Source organism: Polyodon spathula, chromosome 32, assembly GCF_017654505.1.
Source record: "Polyodon spathula isolate WHYD16114869_AA chromosome 32, ASM1765450v1, whole genome shotgun sequence".
Lineage (NCBI taxonomy): Eukaryota > Metazoa > Chordata > Actinopteri > Acipenseriformes > Polyodontidae > Polyodon > Polyodon spathula.
In genome coordinates, this window is record NC_054565.1 from 2784102 (window position 1) to 2801388 (window position 17287).

General features: G+C 38.2%; 1 protein-coding gene across 3 annotated transcripts in view; it reads right to left on the bottom strand.

Moving 5' to 3' along the window:
- The window catches only part of fhl3a (four and a half LIM domains 3a), a 30338-nt gene extending 14090 nt beyond the window's left edge, over positions 1-16248 (bottom strand). Inside the window, exon 1 of one of the 3 annotated variants that reach the window (XM_041234006.1) lies at positions 16071-16248. In XM_041234006.1, coding sequence (XP_041089940.1) covers positions 16071-16170 — 100 coding nt within the window. In that variant the 5' untranslated portion in view covers positions 16171-16248. Of the gene's footprint in view, positions 1-12094; positions 12162-13344; positions 13602-16070 lie in introns of those variants that run through there. The other 2 variants (XM_041234007.1, XM_041234008.1) reach the window with 2 other exon arrangements.
- Between the last annotated feature and the right edge of the window lie 1039 nt (positions 16249-17287).

Sequence of the window (17287 nt, forward strand, 5' to 3'; positions counted from 1 at the left end):
TTCTGGATTGAATTTCTTTGAAATCTTTACTCAACAAAATTTGTATATTTATTGGTTGTTTTTCTTTAAAAAGTAAGTCCGTCTGGCATCTTGCTGTAAATATATATATATATAATATTGTACAGTCTAACATTAACCTACGGATATAAACCTAGACCCTTACAAACATGTTAAAGAAAAGTTGCTTTCAGGACAGGAAATCAAATACTTTAAAAGAAGAAAAAAAAAAAAAACTAGTGGAAAACAAACCCTCAACTTCACACCAAACCAACAAGTGTTCCATGTACGACAGGCATTGGCAACAAAAGCTACCATCCATACCTACTGTGAGCCTCTTCCTTGTAAGCATTCCAACCTCAGACTGTTGTCCCATTAGCCAGACAATATAATCTTGCCTGTATGTTGGGGGAAGCTTGGAGTCTGCAGTAGAGAGATGTTTTGTCTGTCCCACCAAGGCATCAATAGTTATTTTTAAACAGTCTGGCTTAAGTAGCAAGGCCACCATGGTAGAGCTTAAAATTAGGGACTGTCTGAGGTCAGTCACAAAGGGTAGACATTAAGACTGATGTCAGATCTTCATACTATAGTCCATACAATAACACACACAATGTTTTGCCAACCTCAGGAGTTACTGTATACCACTGGCTTGAAGTTCCATGACCAGGGTCTAGGATTCATGGAGAGATGCCATTTTGTAATTTGGTTGTAATGATGGCTTGGGATGCTGACCCAAAGGTAATTTGAGTATGCATGGCATGTTTTAAATTACCATTGCGGAATTTAAGCATAGTCTAGTAATTCCTTTATTAACCATGTCCTGATATCTGGTGCCACCATGTGTCGCCAAGGTCATCTTGAGTGCTCTTTTTTTTTTTTTTTTTTTTTGCAGTTAAAGATCATTTTTGAGTAATAGAACAAGTATAGCATGATAATGCAAGTATAACAGTATAGATCTTCCACCCCTCAAAAAAAAAAAAAAAAAAAAAAAAACAACTTTGCACCCCCTTTAAAGATGAGCCTGATTTCACTTTGATCACATGAACAAGTTTTCCATTTATGTTTCATCCGGCATGAATCATTCGACATGGCTCTGGTAGTCAGATATTAAGTCAACAACATCTCACATCTGAAACATTAATCATTTAAAAAGAAATGAGTCGGCTGCAGGCTGACTCATCTACTAGACTTCCTTTGCCCCACTGCCAGATTTCAACTGCAGGGAAGCTCCAGCTCTTGGTTTCAAACAGCATTAAGGTTGGTGCCTCATTCATCTATCTGCAACACGCACATTACTAACTTTGCTACCAAGCACGAAAAGCAAGTGCATTTAATGAGGTAATAAATTAGACTGCAGAAAAAAGGCACAACTTCAAAAGGGTACCTCCCTCAGGTCAATAAGCCTGCATGAGCACAGGCACACATGTGGTGGAGTAACCCAAGCCCCTTTCCCCTTCCCGATCTCCAAAACAGCTCATTACAAAGAGAACGAGGAAACTTTGAAAGCAGACTGGCACATAGAACCAGCTCAACGGACGACACAGAAATGCGAATTTGGGTCAAGGTGCTGGTACTACTGATCGGGTACTGTACGTAGAGACTTGTCTTGGTTTGCTGATGTCTGAAAACGTTGGGTACGGGTGCAAGGCAAACCCAGTACGTCACTCAATCACTGTAAAATCTCACCGCTGAGTAACCACGCAGACAGGGTACATAATTTGGCAAAGGGCCCTGCTATGTAAAGGTTTGAAGAAGATCACCTTCCCGATTTAATTTGCAGGAGTTTTACTTTAGCAGCCCAGGAACTAACTGCGTGGTCATCTGACTTCAGAGAAAAAAAGTACGATCATTTGTCTATTTTAGTCCTTTGTTCTGAAGCAGAACACAGTTTAAGACTCATATTGAATTCCCAACTCCTATATCACCTACATATTTTGCCCCCCCCCCCCAAATCATAGAAAACGAGTTTAGTTAAGAGAATTGGGATATTTCAGAGCTCTAAGCGAAACCACAAGGAAGTGATCCAAACAGAAGGGCTAGAACCAGCTACCCTTTACTGTATCTCCACTCCGTAAAACAAAAGGGAATTCAGAGTTTTAATGTAACAGCACAAGTTTAGAATTGGATACATAAAATGAGGGATTTGTTAATTTACAACATATGACGCTTATTAGAAAAATCAGGCTCTTTGTGTCCTTGGCAAAAGCTGATTTGCATGATGTAAAAGAGAAAAAAATATCCAAAGAGCCAAATAGGAAATGGCTGGAATGAACACTTATTTTTTAAAACTCGTATCCAGTGTTGTTTTTCCTTGGCAACCTGTAAATCGCACACAGTTTGAATTCCAATTCTTCCCACAAGGCAAGGGTCACTGTATTCCCACTGCACTGTAGATTAGCCCATTCCAGAGGGTGTGACCTCTACTGTGTCTAACTGAGCTCAGGGGTGGCTAATTAAAGAACAGAGAAAACTTCTGTGCCTGTTAGGGTGTTCTTTACTAAAATATACTTCATTGAATAAGAATACTGTCCAGACTCCAGGGTTATGGTTTTTTCATCCATCATTTGTAAAATTTCTCTTAGTTGACTGCACACCAGATGTGATTTGCCAATTTAAAATGAACAACACGAAGGCCGGGTGTCTACTATAGCAAACCTGTTTGCTGTCATTTTAAATTTCTGCATAACCACTGCAAAATCAACTTGTAATTCTTGCATGATAATTGCTGACTTGGCGTGATCCAGTAGGTACAATAAGACATGCACACATTGTTAAACAGATATTCCTTGAGCTGCAGGTGTTAAATTCAGAAATCTAGCGTGGCTTTAACTTACACCATAAAGAATGGATAAAACAACTTTTCTAGAATTGTGTCGCCATGCTGCAACCTGCATGTTTATGACTCTTGCGTATTTGACTTGTGAGCTGTTAGAGATATCTGACAGACCCAGGTCTACACACACACTGTGCACTTTCCTGTCCTTTAAAGCAGAGGATGTCTTTTTGCTGACCTCAGTTTTAACCACCACCTCCTCCCGCTGTTAAAAAGGAACTTCTGACTTCCTCTGCCTGCTGAGATGCTGTCCTGCTGAAAAGGATTCAAGGACACAAACAAGCTGCTTGGGGCCATTACAGGACAATAGAAGGCTTGTGTAGGAACTAGTGCGAGCAGCACCAGGGACTCTGCATGGATAATGTCAGAAACAGCTAGGACCATCGACTTCGTAAACTTAACGAAGCCCTTAACTGAGCATTAGCGCTAGTTACCTGCTGGAAGACAGTGTCTATTTACCTAAACTTGGTCTTAAGGTAGAACTCCCAAACCTTGTGCTGTAGTGCTCAACACAATAGTCTAAAAGCCTTGGTTACCACTAGTTTAAAAACTTCGCCTTTAAAATAAATACATAAACAGCGCCCTGTATGTTAAATGTGAAGGTCCTTTTCCTGGAAAAAAAAAAAACACATTCCAGAGAGATGAAGCAGCTTTGGAACTATGGAACATTTCTGGACTCCGTGTAATGCAAGCCTACGAGATGACAGATTTCATCCTGCCAGTGGTCTTGTGTAAGGGGTTATGGATGTGGGGGAATACAAGCCAACATCTGCTTCCACACTGTCGCTCATTAATATAAAGAAGTCACTGACTTCTAGTTATGCCTTGTTGTAGGGTGTCCCTTATTGCACTAGAGACCTCGTTAAGTTTGGGTGACACAACTGTGAAGGGATGCCAACTGCACTGGAATTACTCTGCAATTTCTCATACATAACTTAGAAATTAAAATTAATCAAATGACCCAAGCTATCAATCTCATAGAAAATGTATTTGAGTGTAGATCGTGTGGCTACTATTTATTCAAGGACTGCCAAAGCAAAAGAAACAGACGATACTTTTCATGTCCTTGGCTGCGGGCAGGAAGCAGTTCTGATATCTCAGCAGCTGGCTGAACGAACCCGAGGTACTTCCTCAGTCTATATAATAATACACAGATACAGGAGTTACAAGGTCCTATTTGGACATCTACTCCCCTCAGCAAGGAAAGTGAGCAACATGCTCTTGGCAGTATTTGCCTTTTCCAATGGTAATAACTCATGTTTATTTGATTAGCAGGGCCAGGGCTGGCACACGTGTAGAGTCAAATAAAAATCCAAACTAAAGAAGTGATGCAATGGAAAATGCTGGTGGTGTTGAAATGATACACGATTGAAGACAGTTTTGTCTGGAGTGCAAATAAGTGATCCCTGGGGTTTACCCGGGCAAGCCCAGATTCTGGAGGTGGGTCAACTGAGGACTAGAATAATGCTTCTTGGGGCAAAGCGCAACGTTTAAAAGCACAGCCAGTCGAGGAAGGGTTAAACTTAAAAAAGACATCCATAAAATCACGAATCAAATGAAACTTCCCATTTAAAAAAAAAAAAAAAACCAAACAGCATTTATACAATCCATTAAATGTTGAGCAACAATGTTAAATGTTGAGCAACAGACGAGACTTTCGTTTCACGACAGTCGCTGAGGGTATGAAAGATATAAATACCCACAGGGGTCAAACTTGTTTCACAGCTTTTGTTTTCTTATTCATAAAATATTTTACATTGTTCTTTGTCTGTAGCCAGACATTTATTTTCAGAAGACCCAAGGCCTGAAGTCTGGTCTTTTGTATCAAACATATACCCCTACATTGGATCAAAACCTCATCAAATTTAAAAAACAAGCTGCATTGACTGAACTTTATATTTATTTTTTTAAAAAAGTAGTTTTCACTTCATAAAAATAGCAATCGCTACTTATAAACTCCATTTTGTATCACCTGGAATGGTTTAAAACTTTGTAGTTAGAACATTAATCTCTATCTGCACACAAAAAAAAAAAAAAAAAAAAAAAAAAAACCTAGACACTTAATTTACAGCAGTTACCCAAGACAATGAGATGGCAGATTTGAATAAATGTTCTTCCAGTCAAGCATGGTTTTATCTGGCTGGCTGCAATGACTCACATCAGGGCTACAACAGGTGCTGTAGCTAGTGCTACCTTCCCCCAGACAGGCAGCACAGAGCCTGGTTAACCACTTCATTACCCCATAAAAGGTAGACTGCAGGCATCCTGTCTTTACAGAAGATGCCACTAGTATAACTGATGCCCTTTTGTAACAATCAATACAGGTAGTTTGTTTAAAACTCCTCTATGCATCATACATTCACTGTACTGTTCTTGCCAATGTATTCAAGCTCACACTCAAATATTCAAAACAAACAAACATACTTTTGTTGCAGGTATGTTAAAAAAAAAAAAAAAAAAATGAAAACGACACTAACCTGAAAGAAAAAAAAAATGTAAAACTTTCTTTAACCCAATATTAGTTCAAATGCACGTTTGCTATATGATAACTACAGGACCGCTATGACTTATGGAGCAATTTCTTTATTCATGCATTTACTGTACAAATTTAAAGAATAGCTCAAATACAAGTAATGCTTCATAGAACCCTTTTATTACAGGGGATTCAAGTTAAGAGATAGAGTTTCATGTGTGTGGGATTCCTGCCTGCGGTTCTGGTCCAAGGGACTGCCCGCAGAGCTGTGGCCAGAGTCCTCCAGGCTGCCACAAACATTTGCCTGCAGTGGAGTAACTGGTGGTGGTTTACACAGACGGCTCCGATTTTGCTCACACCATAAACCTCAAACAGTTTCTATTTTCTCTGTAACAAAGCATTTTTGAAGAGTGAGGTAATGCCTCTTGTGTCACCAGCGCAGTTCTGCACTCAGCCAAGCTGAGCCTTTGAACTGGTTCTGGAGACACAGATGGGAACCATTTGGAGCTTAAGAGACTGGGACAGTGCTGGTGTTCAAAGAGTAGCTGCAAGGTAATTCTAATGTTATGTAGTTTAAATTAGCACTCGCCACATGTGTATCAGGGGGCGAGATGTACTGTCCAAGCAGAATCTACATAGCAACAATTTCTGAGCTTATCCAACCCAAAAAAGCAGACACAACAGTGTCAATGTGCAGTCTTCTGGGGCTCAAGGAGTCTATCAAAAGCAAGGAGAAAAATGACATCCCTCTTAAAAACATTGAAGAACTCCAAGTTGAATGTACAGCAATTTCCACTGCTGTCATCTTCGTATGAGGTCTACTTATTGACGTGAGCACTAATGCTATTGCCGGGCTCATGTAATTAAGTAAATTGCCGCCAAGGTAGTGAAAATGGTATCCCCCTTTGTCACTGCTAAAACACTTCAGGATTTGAATAACTAGCACATATGGATTCAATTATTCTTTCGGGTAACCACAAAATACCTTCTGCCATTTAAACTTCCATTATACCAAGTGCAGCACTTGAATTCCCCACTGGTGTCTCAGGTAACCAGTGTAGCCTCAAGGAGCAGCATCACACAGTTTCACAATAAAATATCATTCACGCTGTTCAATCAGCCTGCATTATAATCTGCGGGACACATTGACTGTGCTAACCGCACCAATGTTTGTATTCCATTCCAAACGCTCTTTATTAGAGGTAACGTTTCAAGAGGGAAGCCTTTGCGTGAACACTTCTATATACCTTATGACGGAGTGTTCTGGATAAACACGGTCTGAAACCACTAAATGATTAGGAACAAAAAATATGTTCAAATAAAATGTTTTGTTAGGATTCTAGCAAAGGATACCAGCTGTCTCCATAATTAACAATACACTCAATACCTGAAAGTAAACAAGATTATACTGGCTAATGAAGACTATTTAAAAACTGTGCTTACTATAAAATGAAGGTGTAATTGGATTTAGGGGCGAATTGCAATGCTACACAGGCTATATGCTGATTGTCTTGATTAATTACTGGTCTTGAAACGTCTGAAAGGTTAAGGATTTAAAAATAACACAGCCACCAATGACAGTATCCGACTCCACACCCCCTACCCTCCCCCAGTTTCTATGGAGGGGGTAATAATTAAAATGTTAACTTCCACAGACACATCTGTTTCACCTCCTCTGTAAAGATAACCATCAAGGCAGCTCCACTCATTAGGTGGCACTGGGGTGTGACAGAAGAATTGCCTTGATAACAAACATTAAAACAACAACAACAAAATTAGCATATCCACCCCCAATGGCCATTACCATAAAAGGCCCTTTCTCAACCCTGGTCTAATCATCTGAACTACTGGGAAAGCCTACACAGAAATGTTTAAACGAGTTATAGAGGTTAATAAGGTTCTTGGATATCTGATAACTATTACAAAAATTGATTTGGGAGAACTTGAGAACTTAGTAGAATTGGCCCAAGTCCAGTACTTCTAATGGAAACATTTTTATTTGTTATTTCACGGCAATCCTGGGTCATCACAACTGTGCAATATTATTATTATTATTGTTATTATTATTAATAAGCAGAGCACCAAAAATGCATGCTTTGTCCAGACCAAATGCCATTACAATCTGCCTATTCTCAAAGCAAAACATATACAAAACAGCTCCACTACATTCCCATATCCAGCAGTGGTGGATAAAAAAAAAAATAAATGTATTGGTCCAGAAACCACAATGTATTTTCTTTTTATGAAAACACAACCCAGTTATTAATGCCCTCAAAGAAATGTGCAAACGCAGCACACTGTTTCTAGGAAAATAAAATCTGTTCCCTGCCTGACAGGCTCAAACGGCTGGAGAGTTTACACAAGCAGAATGACAGATATGAATAGCTTTCTTAATCCTGCTCCATGGGGTTTACAGTCAGTGATGAAGCTGCGGCAAGCGCCAAAGAAAAGGAAGAAAAAGTTCATTACGAGAGATTAGGTGGATTAACAGGACAAAAGGGTCAAACGTCAATGAAAAATGAATCTAGACTTATACAGGTCAACTCAGTAATGACACACTGGTTCTAGGTCTTCCACAACAAGATACATATTTACTAAAACTGTCACAGATGACAGCATTCCCAATTTCATTAATGATAATCTGTCTTGCTTTGGCCATATTTTTGAGATTCTTAGCCTGGTCTTGATCTTCCAAAATGGATTGCAGTACAGACAGCCCCCAAATTCACCAGTTACACAAACAGTCCTAATGGGCACAACTCTGCTACATCTCCATAATGATGTTTAAGAAAGTCAAAGTACAGTACTTCTAGAAATAATAGCAGGAAAAAACAAAACAAAACCACAGCTCCCATATGTATATGCTTTCATAAAAAATATCTTCTATTAGATCACGCACAAAACACACAGTTCAATATTAAATTTTACAGAGAATAAAACAATTATACATTAGGAATGCAACCCTAACCCTAAACCTAACCTACAATTCTTTGTGCTGAACATAATCTTACCAGGCTGGTCCAGCTTTCTAATTGAGAACCAACAGAAATTGGGAATGTCTGACATTACCAATGAGAAGTGTGTCTTACCTAAGGAAACATTTGGTAGTTCAAGATTAGTGTTAATGAGAAGTCTTTCAGACCAGTTGTATACGTTTGCAGAATATCATGACAGACCTGCCAATGAATTTATTATTTATATTTTTTTTAAACAGTACCTTTAAAAACTATTGACCACTATATAGAAGCAAGCCCAAGACTGAAGTTAAAGCTGCAGTTCAAGTATAACTTCTTTACAAGTTTTATACTAATTCTTACCTGTCTTAGAAGCAGTTACTGCTTGTTTAAGCCTGCTGGTTAGCAAACCCTTTGAAGACAAGGGAATAGTTTCCTAAGAAGCCACATACTTCATTGCTCAACTAATGCATCATGCGCTGTAACTTTCGTACTGCTTTTAGATTACAGCTCCATTGCTTTAGGGTGCACCCAGGGCACCGAGCTGTCTCTAACCATCTCCGGTCACAGGTTTAAAAGGGTACACATGCCAAAACGACCAGCTACGCTAACCATGATCAAAACCAAACTCCATATTTCCATCCATATTTAACCAGGACCGAGGAGTTTGTTATTTTTCTCCCCACACCGGGTTCTTATTAAATGTGATGTCATTGTAATCCCATTCATTCTTTACAGATGTTCAGACTAATTAACTGCTGGGAAGTAACAATAAGCTTCAGGATACTGTTTTTGGCTTCGAACCCCAGAAAAGAACCAGCAAACCTTGCAAATCTTCCGTTTGGAATAAAAGGGCACTAATCTGTCAAGTGAATGTTCAATTAGCAAGGATTACTGCTTGCATTTCAAGCCAAGATGTGGTGCTGTTCTCTTGATGCACACTGTATCCATCTCTGCTGATGGCATATCTGATCAAGGAAAAGGGTCTATAGAGATAGGAATCCCACCTACAAAGGACGGTCATAAATATGTACTATGGAAACCATTTCACCTTTAATGGAACTACCAAAGGGTATGCTTGCAGAAATGGACTTGCTACTGCCACATTCCTATTTTTTCCATGTTTATAGAATCGTATCTTTAATCTTCAGTATGTTGTTTAGTATTAAGAGATGGGATTTCATATTAAAATATGATATCGTTTAGAGATAGCTCTCACATAAAAAAATTGAAGACCCTAAAATTAGCAAATTTGCACAACTGGACCAACATATACCTTGCCAGTGAATAAGACACTGCTGGATTCTTTTTTAGAGCATTTTACAGCACTGGGTTATCAACCTGGATTGCATCAACCACCTATTCATAGTTATCCAGAGATCACCAGAAAAAAATTAGTTTATGCAATCCAAATGGATGCCCTGTTATTGTAAAAACCTTTAAAAACATCCTGGCAGGGACATTTTAGGGAAAAAAAAAAGTATTCCTATCCCATTGTCCTGGACTGACTTCTAAATATCATCTTCGCTTGAAACTTCCAATGAAACACCCAAACGCTGGCCCCGACGGTCGGTTTATATCTGATTCTGAAAATCCAGCCTACCAGTCTTACAGAATACAAACATATAATGCGACATCCGTCTCACATTCTAGCAGATAAAATAAAATAAAGTATCCGAGAGGTTTCACAGTGCTTTTCCGTTATTGTTGGCTTGAACGTGGAAACAAAAACGATTCCTCCTTCAACTTAAAACAGCAACGCATTGGTCCGATAAAGATAAAACCACAAGCAATTTAGATAGCTCCGGAGTTATACATTAACCAGGACCCTTTCAGAGACTCTCAGGCAACTCTTGTTTTTCTTTTGCTTCTAAATTACAGGTTTTACAACTGGCAGAGTTTCCATCGGATCTATTCATCAAAACCTCCATGATGTGGTGTCCACTGCTGTAGGATAAGGTTACCATTCCCAAACAGGACCATAGCACAAAGCTTGAGCACTATGGCCCTATTCCAAAGAATAGGGTTCCCATTACAGCTACCCCATAAAAAGGAGTGACCACCGAGGCTTTAAATCTATTTTGTATTGGAATTAGCACAAACTTTTTACAGTTGGTCCGCTGTAGTGGACCTGGGCTATGTGACGTGACTTGGATACCACTACAGCTGATATTTGTTCTACTGCATTGTGTTTGAAATGTAAGCCTATTCCAAATTAAATACAATAAAACACAAATCAATAACCTACATTTAACAGAAGGAAAGTGGGACCAGTGGTAATACTTTTAGTCCTAATAAAAGAGAAAATGGATTTTAAACCATTTTTGGTTGGTGGGCAGTGTAGGAAAAAAAAAGGCTGTTTTTCTCCATTAATCAGCTTGCAGATTGAAATAAAACTACAGACAGATGATTGTATCTCACACTGGTTCTAAACCTGAAGTTGGAACCGTCTCCTGATAACTTTAAACTTGTTTGGGTATACATAATTATTCCCAGTCATAAGTATTAAAATGATGTGATGCCAAAATGCTATTAGGAGAGAAATGATGCCCGTGGGCCTATTTTCAGTATAAATCAAGCAAAAACATAATCTACCAGCATCTACATAGCAAAGCAGAAGCAAAGCTGATCAAACATCTTGCTCTTTAAAAAATAAAAAATAAATGTAATAATAAATAAACTGGTGGACCAATACGTGAGTCAAACAAAACAGGTCATGTCTTAGCATGCTTTTCAGTTATCGAATATTGTCTAAAAATCGTCACAATAATAATGATTGTCTCTTAGACAGACATTCTCCCTATTTAGAAGCTCTGGCCCAAACACATTTTCCTCTGTGTGCTTTTGGCTTGTTGGTTTTTTAAAATAAAGCCATACTACTGGTTTTAAAGGTAATTTTCTGATGCCCAGTTTAATGACCCAGTTCTTAACACCCCACCCAGTATCTCTTATGAATCAGTTGTCCACAGAAATAAGGAGGAACAAAACAATAGTAGCATTGCCGATTCTTTTTAATTTTAGGTGACTATCAGAAACACGATTAAATCACTGACAACATTTAGTATATATATATATCTATATATATATATATATATATATATATATATATATATTATATATATATATATATCAGTAATAGTGCATAAATATATCAGAACTAAACAAAAATATTGAAATCAGTAAGTTCATATTATTCCAAAATGTATCTCTGTAAAGCATTTTAAAAAAGATACAGAAGACTACTTTGGGGTATAGCAAAAATAACCTGTTAATTAACTTCTCAGACTAAAAAACCCTGATAAGCACAGAAACGCACAAAACAAAATAAAACTGACCCCTGATCCTTGGCTCCTGTTGTCACCCAGCGTGACTCTGCCTCACTAGTTTAAAATTAAAACACTGCAATAACAAACTTGTGGGTAATGTAGACACTCTGTGGGTTAATAAAAGCCAAGTATTTCCACAGTATACATGGTAACCGTTTAATTAAAAAAGCACTGGTGTTCAACCGACTTCTCAATTCAGCGAAATGAAAAAAAAGTTTAGCAGTTGCACAAATAAAGCCTTGAAGTAATTTGATACAATCAAGTCCACAACGCAGTTTTGACGAAGTGCCACTTCGGGTCACACGGTTTAAAAGACTGGGAGAACATGCATGAGGAAAAATGTGCTTGCTGCTTTTAGGATTGCAAGAACAAAAATAGAAATCTGACTAAAACATACAACACACGTGACAGTATTTTTTTTCTCTACGTTGATTTTGATGTAATCAAGTCTGGAAATGTGTACGAAATGACTGGAGATGAAAAAGCCCAATCAACGGCAGCTTATCCTTACCATTTTGTTCTCCTTTCAGTCCCACTCAAAATGGCAACCATGGAAGTTAAAGGGACTTTTAATGTCATGCTTTTCTGCTCATCCCAATTCCAAACCGAAGAGAAAACAAACCTCAAAAACAGGAAAAGGAAGTTCGGTCCTCCTTGGCTCGTCTTGTTGTCCAGCATGTCATCTGCTTCACTCCAAACCACACACACACACACGCAAATAATCCAGTTTACTCAAGAACAAAAACACTGCAGTGTGGACACACAACACAGGAGACTGCAGCCTGAAGCCCTTCAGATCTCTAACTCACTCCAGTTAGAAATGACCTTCACTTAGAAGACCTGAACATTACAATACCTTTAACAGAAAAAAGTGGCACAGGTGATGATACCACTAGTGCTAAAAAGAGAAAGGTACCTACAATTCTCCACCATAGTTTACTGTACAGAGGTAAATATACATGGGTGTACTTCCATTGTAATTTAGTTTAACTCACATTGAACATGTACCAATCTATGTACGAAAAATACATCGTATTGGTTGGGTCCATATTCAAAATAGGCATTACAAAAGTTAACCTAATGTGAATGATGTAATTACACAGACCACAGAGATTGGTTCAAATGAAGTGCAGTACAGTACAGTACAAGTGCAGAAGCTCATAGGTAGACAAGGTGCATGTATTTATCTACTGTCTTTCAGTGCACTCAATGACTTGCTTTCTCAGCAGACTTGCATCATGATTTGAATTACAACAGGGCACATTGGGTTCAGACACAAGTCAACACTGCTTTTGTTTAACTCCTGGGAAGCAAAGGCACCGGCTCTATGTCATACCTTTGAGTCAGTCCCTACCTGACTCACAAAGGGAACCTGATATGACCACAGGACGTCCCTATTTTGAGAAGAATCAGCTGTTGCCTTCTTGTTACCTGCCAAAAGGCGTAACATATGGACAGGCAGGGACAACAAATTAGAAACGCCCATATTAGCACTATAGAGCCACCACGAACATTTCTCAAAGATGACTTTCCGAAACCACTTCCTCTCATAGATATAGCCTTATCAACGATGACACCATTACTCATGAAAAGTCAGTATTTATTAATACTTGGACATAGAACCAGCCAAGCGAGGTACTACCTACTCTTATCAAAATAGAGCTGCAACTGAAACAGACTCAACTGACAAACATTTCAAAGCAACGACAGGAATAGCATTAGTATTTCAAATTCACAGGGCATTGGGAGAAATGTACTTACACAGAAAAGTGTGTGCTATATATTGAAGGTGTTTCTTGTTCTCCAATCCCTGTAGGTTTTTAAGCAGAGTGGACTATGCATTGATATCTACACTGATACAGTACAGCACAGCGTGAGTAAACCTCCCAGTGAACTATTGTGCTGACAGACGCCCAGTCCCAGCAAGGCACACTCCCCTTCGCAAAATCATTTGTCAGTCTGGACTAGTCTGCTCTAAATAAAGTCTTTGTCTGTGAAGCCCTGTCTACATTAAAAGACCCATGACTGATAAATAAGATTTACAAGGAGCCCTTACCCCCACAAGACTCTTCTAAACTCCTCTGCTGTGACCTCACAGCCAAAAGAAAAGGTTTAACCCTGCACCCTCCCACTGGGGGTGGGGTTAATCTGCCTTCACACTTAAAGTGACAGATTCACTTAGCAACTAGGCTTTGTTTAACACAGAAACCATACCTGGCTACACCAGAGCCACACACTACTTTAAAAACATAGAATTTGTTAATAGTTTCAGACCACAAATATGCGCTTTTCCCAGTTAAGACAAATAAAGCGCTCTGCCTAAAATTAACACAGTTCACATGCAAAGAGCCAATTAAACACATTGCTTGCATTTCTTATTATCTACTGATCTCAGAAAGGCATTAATGCATTACTGAAAGATTACATGCATCATATCAGTTTCACAATGCTAATCAGAGTCTGTGAAACCAGTCATATGCATTTTACATCATTGATAGGACTGTAGTGAAGCAGTTTCCCCGAATGGTCATGCAGATTGCATCCTGCAATCATATTTTTGTCTTAAAAAAAGAAAGGGAGGTCCAGAAGAAAAAAAAAGCACACCCCTAAATCAATAGTGTGTCTCAGGTAGTTTGTATAATTACATCATTGGCTTCACCATTCTGTGGAACCAAGCTTACTATTAGGCTAAGCTACTTGGTGACATGTATGTGAACCCCTGGCAAATATATCTTTCAGCAGGACCCTAAGAACTGCATCACCAATTGACCTAAATGCTGGTTGAAATCAGTTAGCATACTGTGCTAAACATATAGAAAACTATTATAGAAGACGTATAATGCCTGGGTATACAAACAAGTGCAAATTCACAGTTTTCAATGACAGATTTCACTGTCACCAACCAAGCACCTGAAACAAGTTGCCAGTGTATTGTGCAACAGTACATTATGGTAGAGTTGTGCAACATCAACTGAAAATAAGGAGTGGCAATTAGTCATATAAAACAAAATGCAAAATTCAGTTATAAACCTTCCGTTATTCACACATCGGGCGACTGTCAGACCAGACTGACCGAGGGGAATTGCACAGAACAATATTGTCTAGGGGCACTGAACTAGTTGATTATTTTAGTGTTCCATTCGGTCAGTTTTAAACACGCTGTGGGCCATCTGTATTTAAAGACCACAGGCTTGCTTTATGTTCTGCAACATAAATCTTGTCTAGCACTGACTGTGCTGTCTTTCCCTAGGAACAGCATTGAGGCTGGTTTCCCTTCGCTCGTTTCCTGGTGCAGCAGTAGGGTCTCATGTTTGTGTTCACTTAACCTGCTAGGGTTAACGTTTAACTGATGCTGTGCTGTACAGGATGTTAACCATTCTAAAGAGAAGAGTATTCCAGTCTTTCAAAAAAAGGAAACAGCACATTCCATTAGCAGTGCAGCTTGCAGCGTGCTAGCTTGTGACAGAAATATCCCCCTTCCTGCTCTCTCCTCACTACATTAACCTCAAGAGCTTCGTGCTCATTATTAGTCAAAAGGCTTGAGCTCCTCAAAATTGACCAGTCTTTTTTAAATAGTGAACAAAACTTTGTAAATTAAATAAACAAAATCTTACATTTGTTAATTGAGTATTTCATATGGATACTATTTTAATATATGAAACTAGATGCCAGTTGCTAAAAAAAAAAAAAAAAGAAAAAAAGAGGTAGATATCCATCCCTTCATATCAGAAAGTACAATGCAGTACTGACTTGAGTTCAACTAAACCTTTTGGGCATAGATCCATATCGCATCACCACATCAGTTACATTCAGTTTGAAGCAAGGAACACAGCGCCTCCTACTGTATTTCTTACAGGGCAGTTCTTAAACATGTACACCTATAGCGTGATAAAATACCAGCAACATATTAAATAAACCGTCTTCATGTCGTCTATATATTTCTATATTTCCGTTATATTTATTTTTTCTCTTGTAAGGTTTGGTCAGTAATCCTTTTTTTTTTTTTTTTTTTTTTTTTTTTATGTAGGCAGGGCATTAGCTATCGACAGATTGTTTTCATCTGCCATAATGTAAATATAATTGTTTTTTTACTATAATGTAATTTACCTTAAGTTTTATCTACGTAAAATAAAGCTACGTAACCCCCCCCCCAAATTAAGTACTAGAACAGACACATCGTTGCTATAAGGATTACCCTATACTGGTTTACTTTGCGATCAAAAATGTAAAACATAGCCCTTATTCAATATTTACACAACTATAATCAAAACAAGTAAAACACGGAAATATGTTAATACAGCAAAATAATGTTATATTTCAAACCCGATGTAAAACCATTACAATTTTCAATAGCCACAAATGAAATAATGCACCGGTAATACTTAAACTAATGGCACTAACACAAAAGTTACAATTCATAACAGCAAATAAATAAACAAACAAATAAAAAATATATATGTTTTCATAAACATAGAATTTGAACTCACCGTGTGCAACAAGTTGAGAAATATCTGCCGTGCGAACTTCAGCGGTCTGAGAAGTCGATTGTCTTCTGCTGTCCTTTTCCTTTGCCGTTTCTACAGACATTCAGCAGCCTATAAAAACACACAGCTTGCTATAACTATTGCAAGCACCAATCCACCGGTTCCAGAATGAGAGCTGGAGCGAAGGGTACACCACGGGGGAAGTTCGTGAGTCACAGACGCCGCCCCTAGATTCTCAAACACCAGACACACTCCCTGACACACCTCGGAGTTGCAAATCTCTGTCGAGAGAGGTGTGACAGCGGTGGAGAATTTTCAGCGGGCTGGTCTCTTTCTGTTTAGGTTCTTTGTTATTTAATTGAATAATTACATTTACACTTTATCACGTCTAAGTGGTGTTGATTGTCTGCACCCACACTCCCAGCTAGATCGGTTTAACTCAATTCACCTGTCTCCTAACAAAAGCACATAACTGGTAGACCTAGCTTGCAATCGTGCTGTTTTGTAGAAATCGAAAATGTAAGTTGTTTTTTTTATGGAGAAATAAAACAATTAAACTACAATAAAGCTACTCAGAACAATGATTTAATAGCTCCATAATTGCAAAATTGAGGACAATCTTGTGTTTATTTAGGACATATTTCAAATACAACAGGTACACTACCCTTGCTGTGCTCTGCTCAGGTCTGTTTGCAGTGGACCATCTGAGTCAGTTAGAACTACACCTCATGACGTCTGTTAAGTACCAGGAAGTAGCAAGAGCTTTTATTCCACTCAGTAGCTTGGTCTTTGAAACAGAAGTACAGCATTTCAGACAAACAACCGGCTATTGCTAATAATAATAAGACCTAATAATAATATTATTGATAATAAGAGGTAAGGAAGTGGTCAGTCTTTATAATATATATATATATATATATATATATATATATATATATATATATATATATATATATATATTATACATATTGTACTCTTGACCAACTTTATGTCGCTATATATCTTTATTATCTCAAATAGAAAAATTGCTTTTAATATTTTATTGAGGGTGTGTTAACTCAAACAAAAGCTTTTCTTACAGTTGACATATAACATATAATACAGTTTAATAGAGGGTGGAACATGGTAATGTAATTATACTAATCCAAACAAGATTCCACCATACAGTATTAGTGGATACAGTATTGCTGTATTAAAACAGTACACAGTACAATCGATGA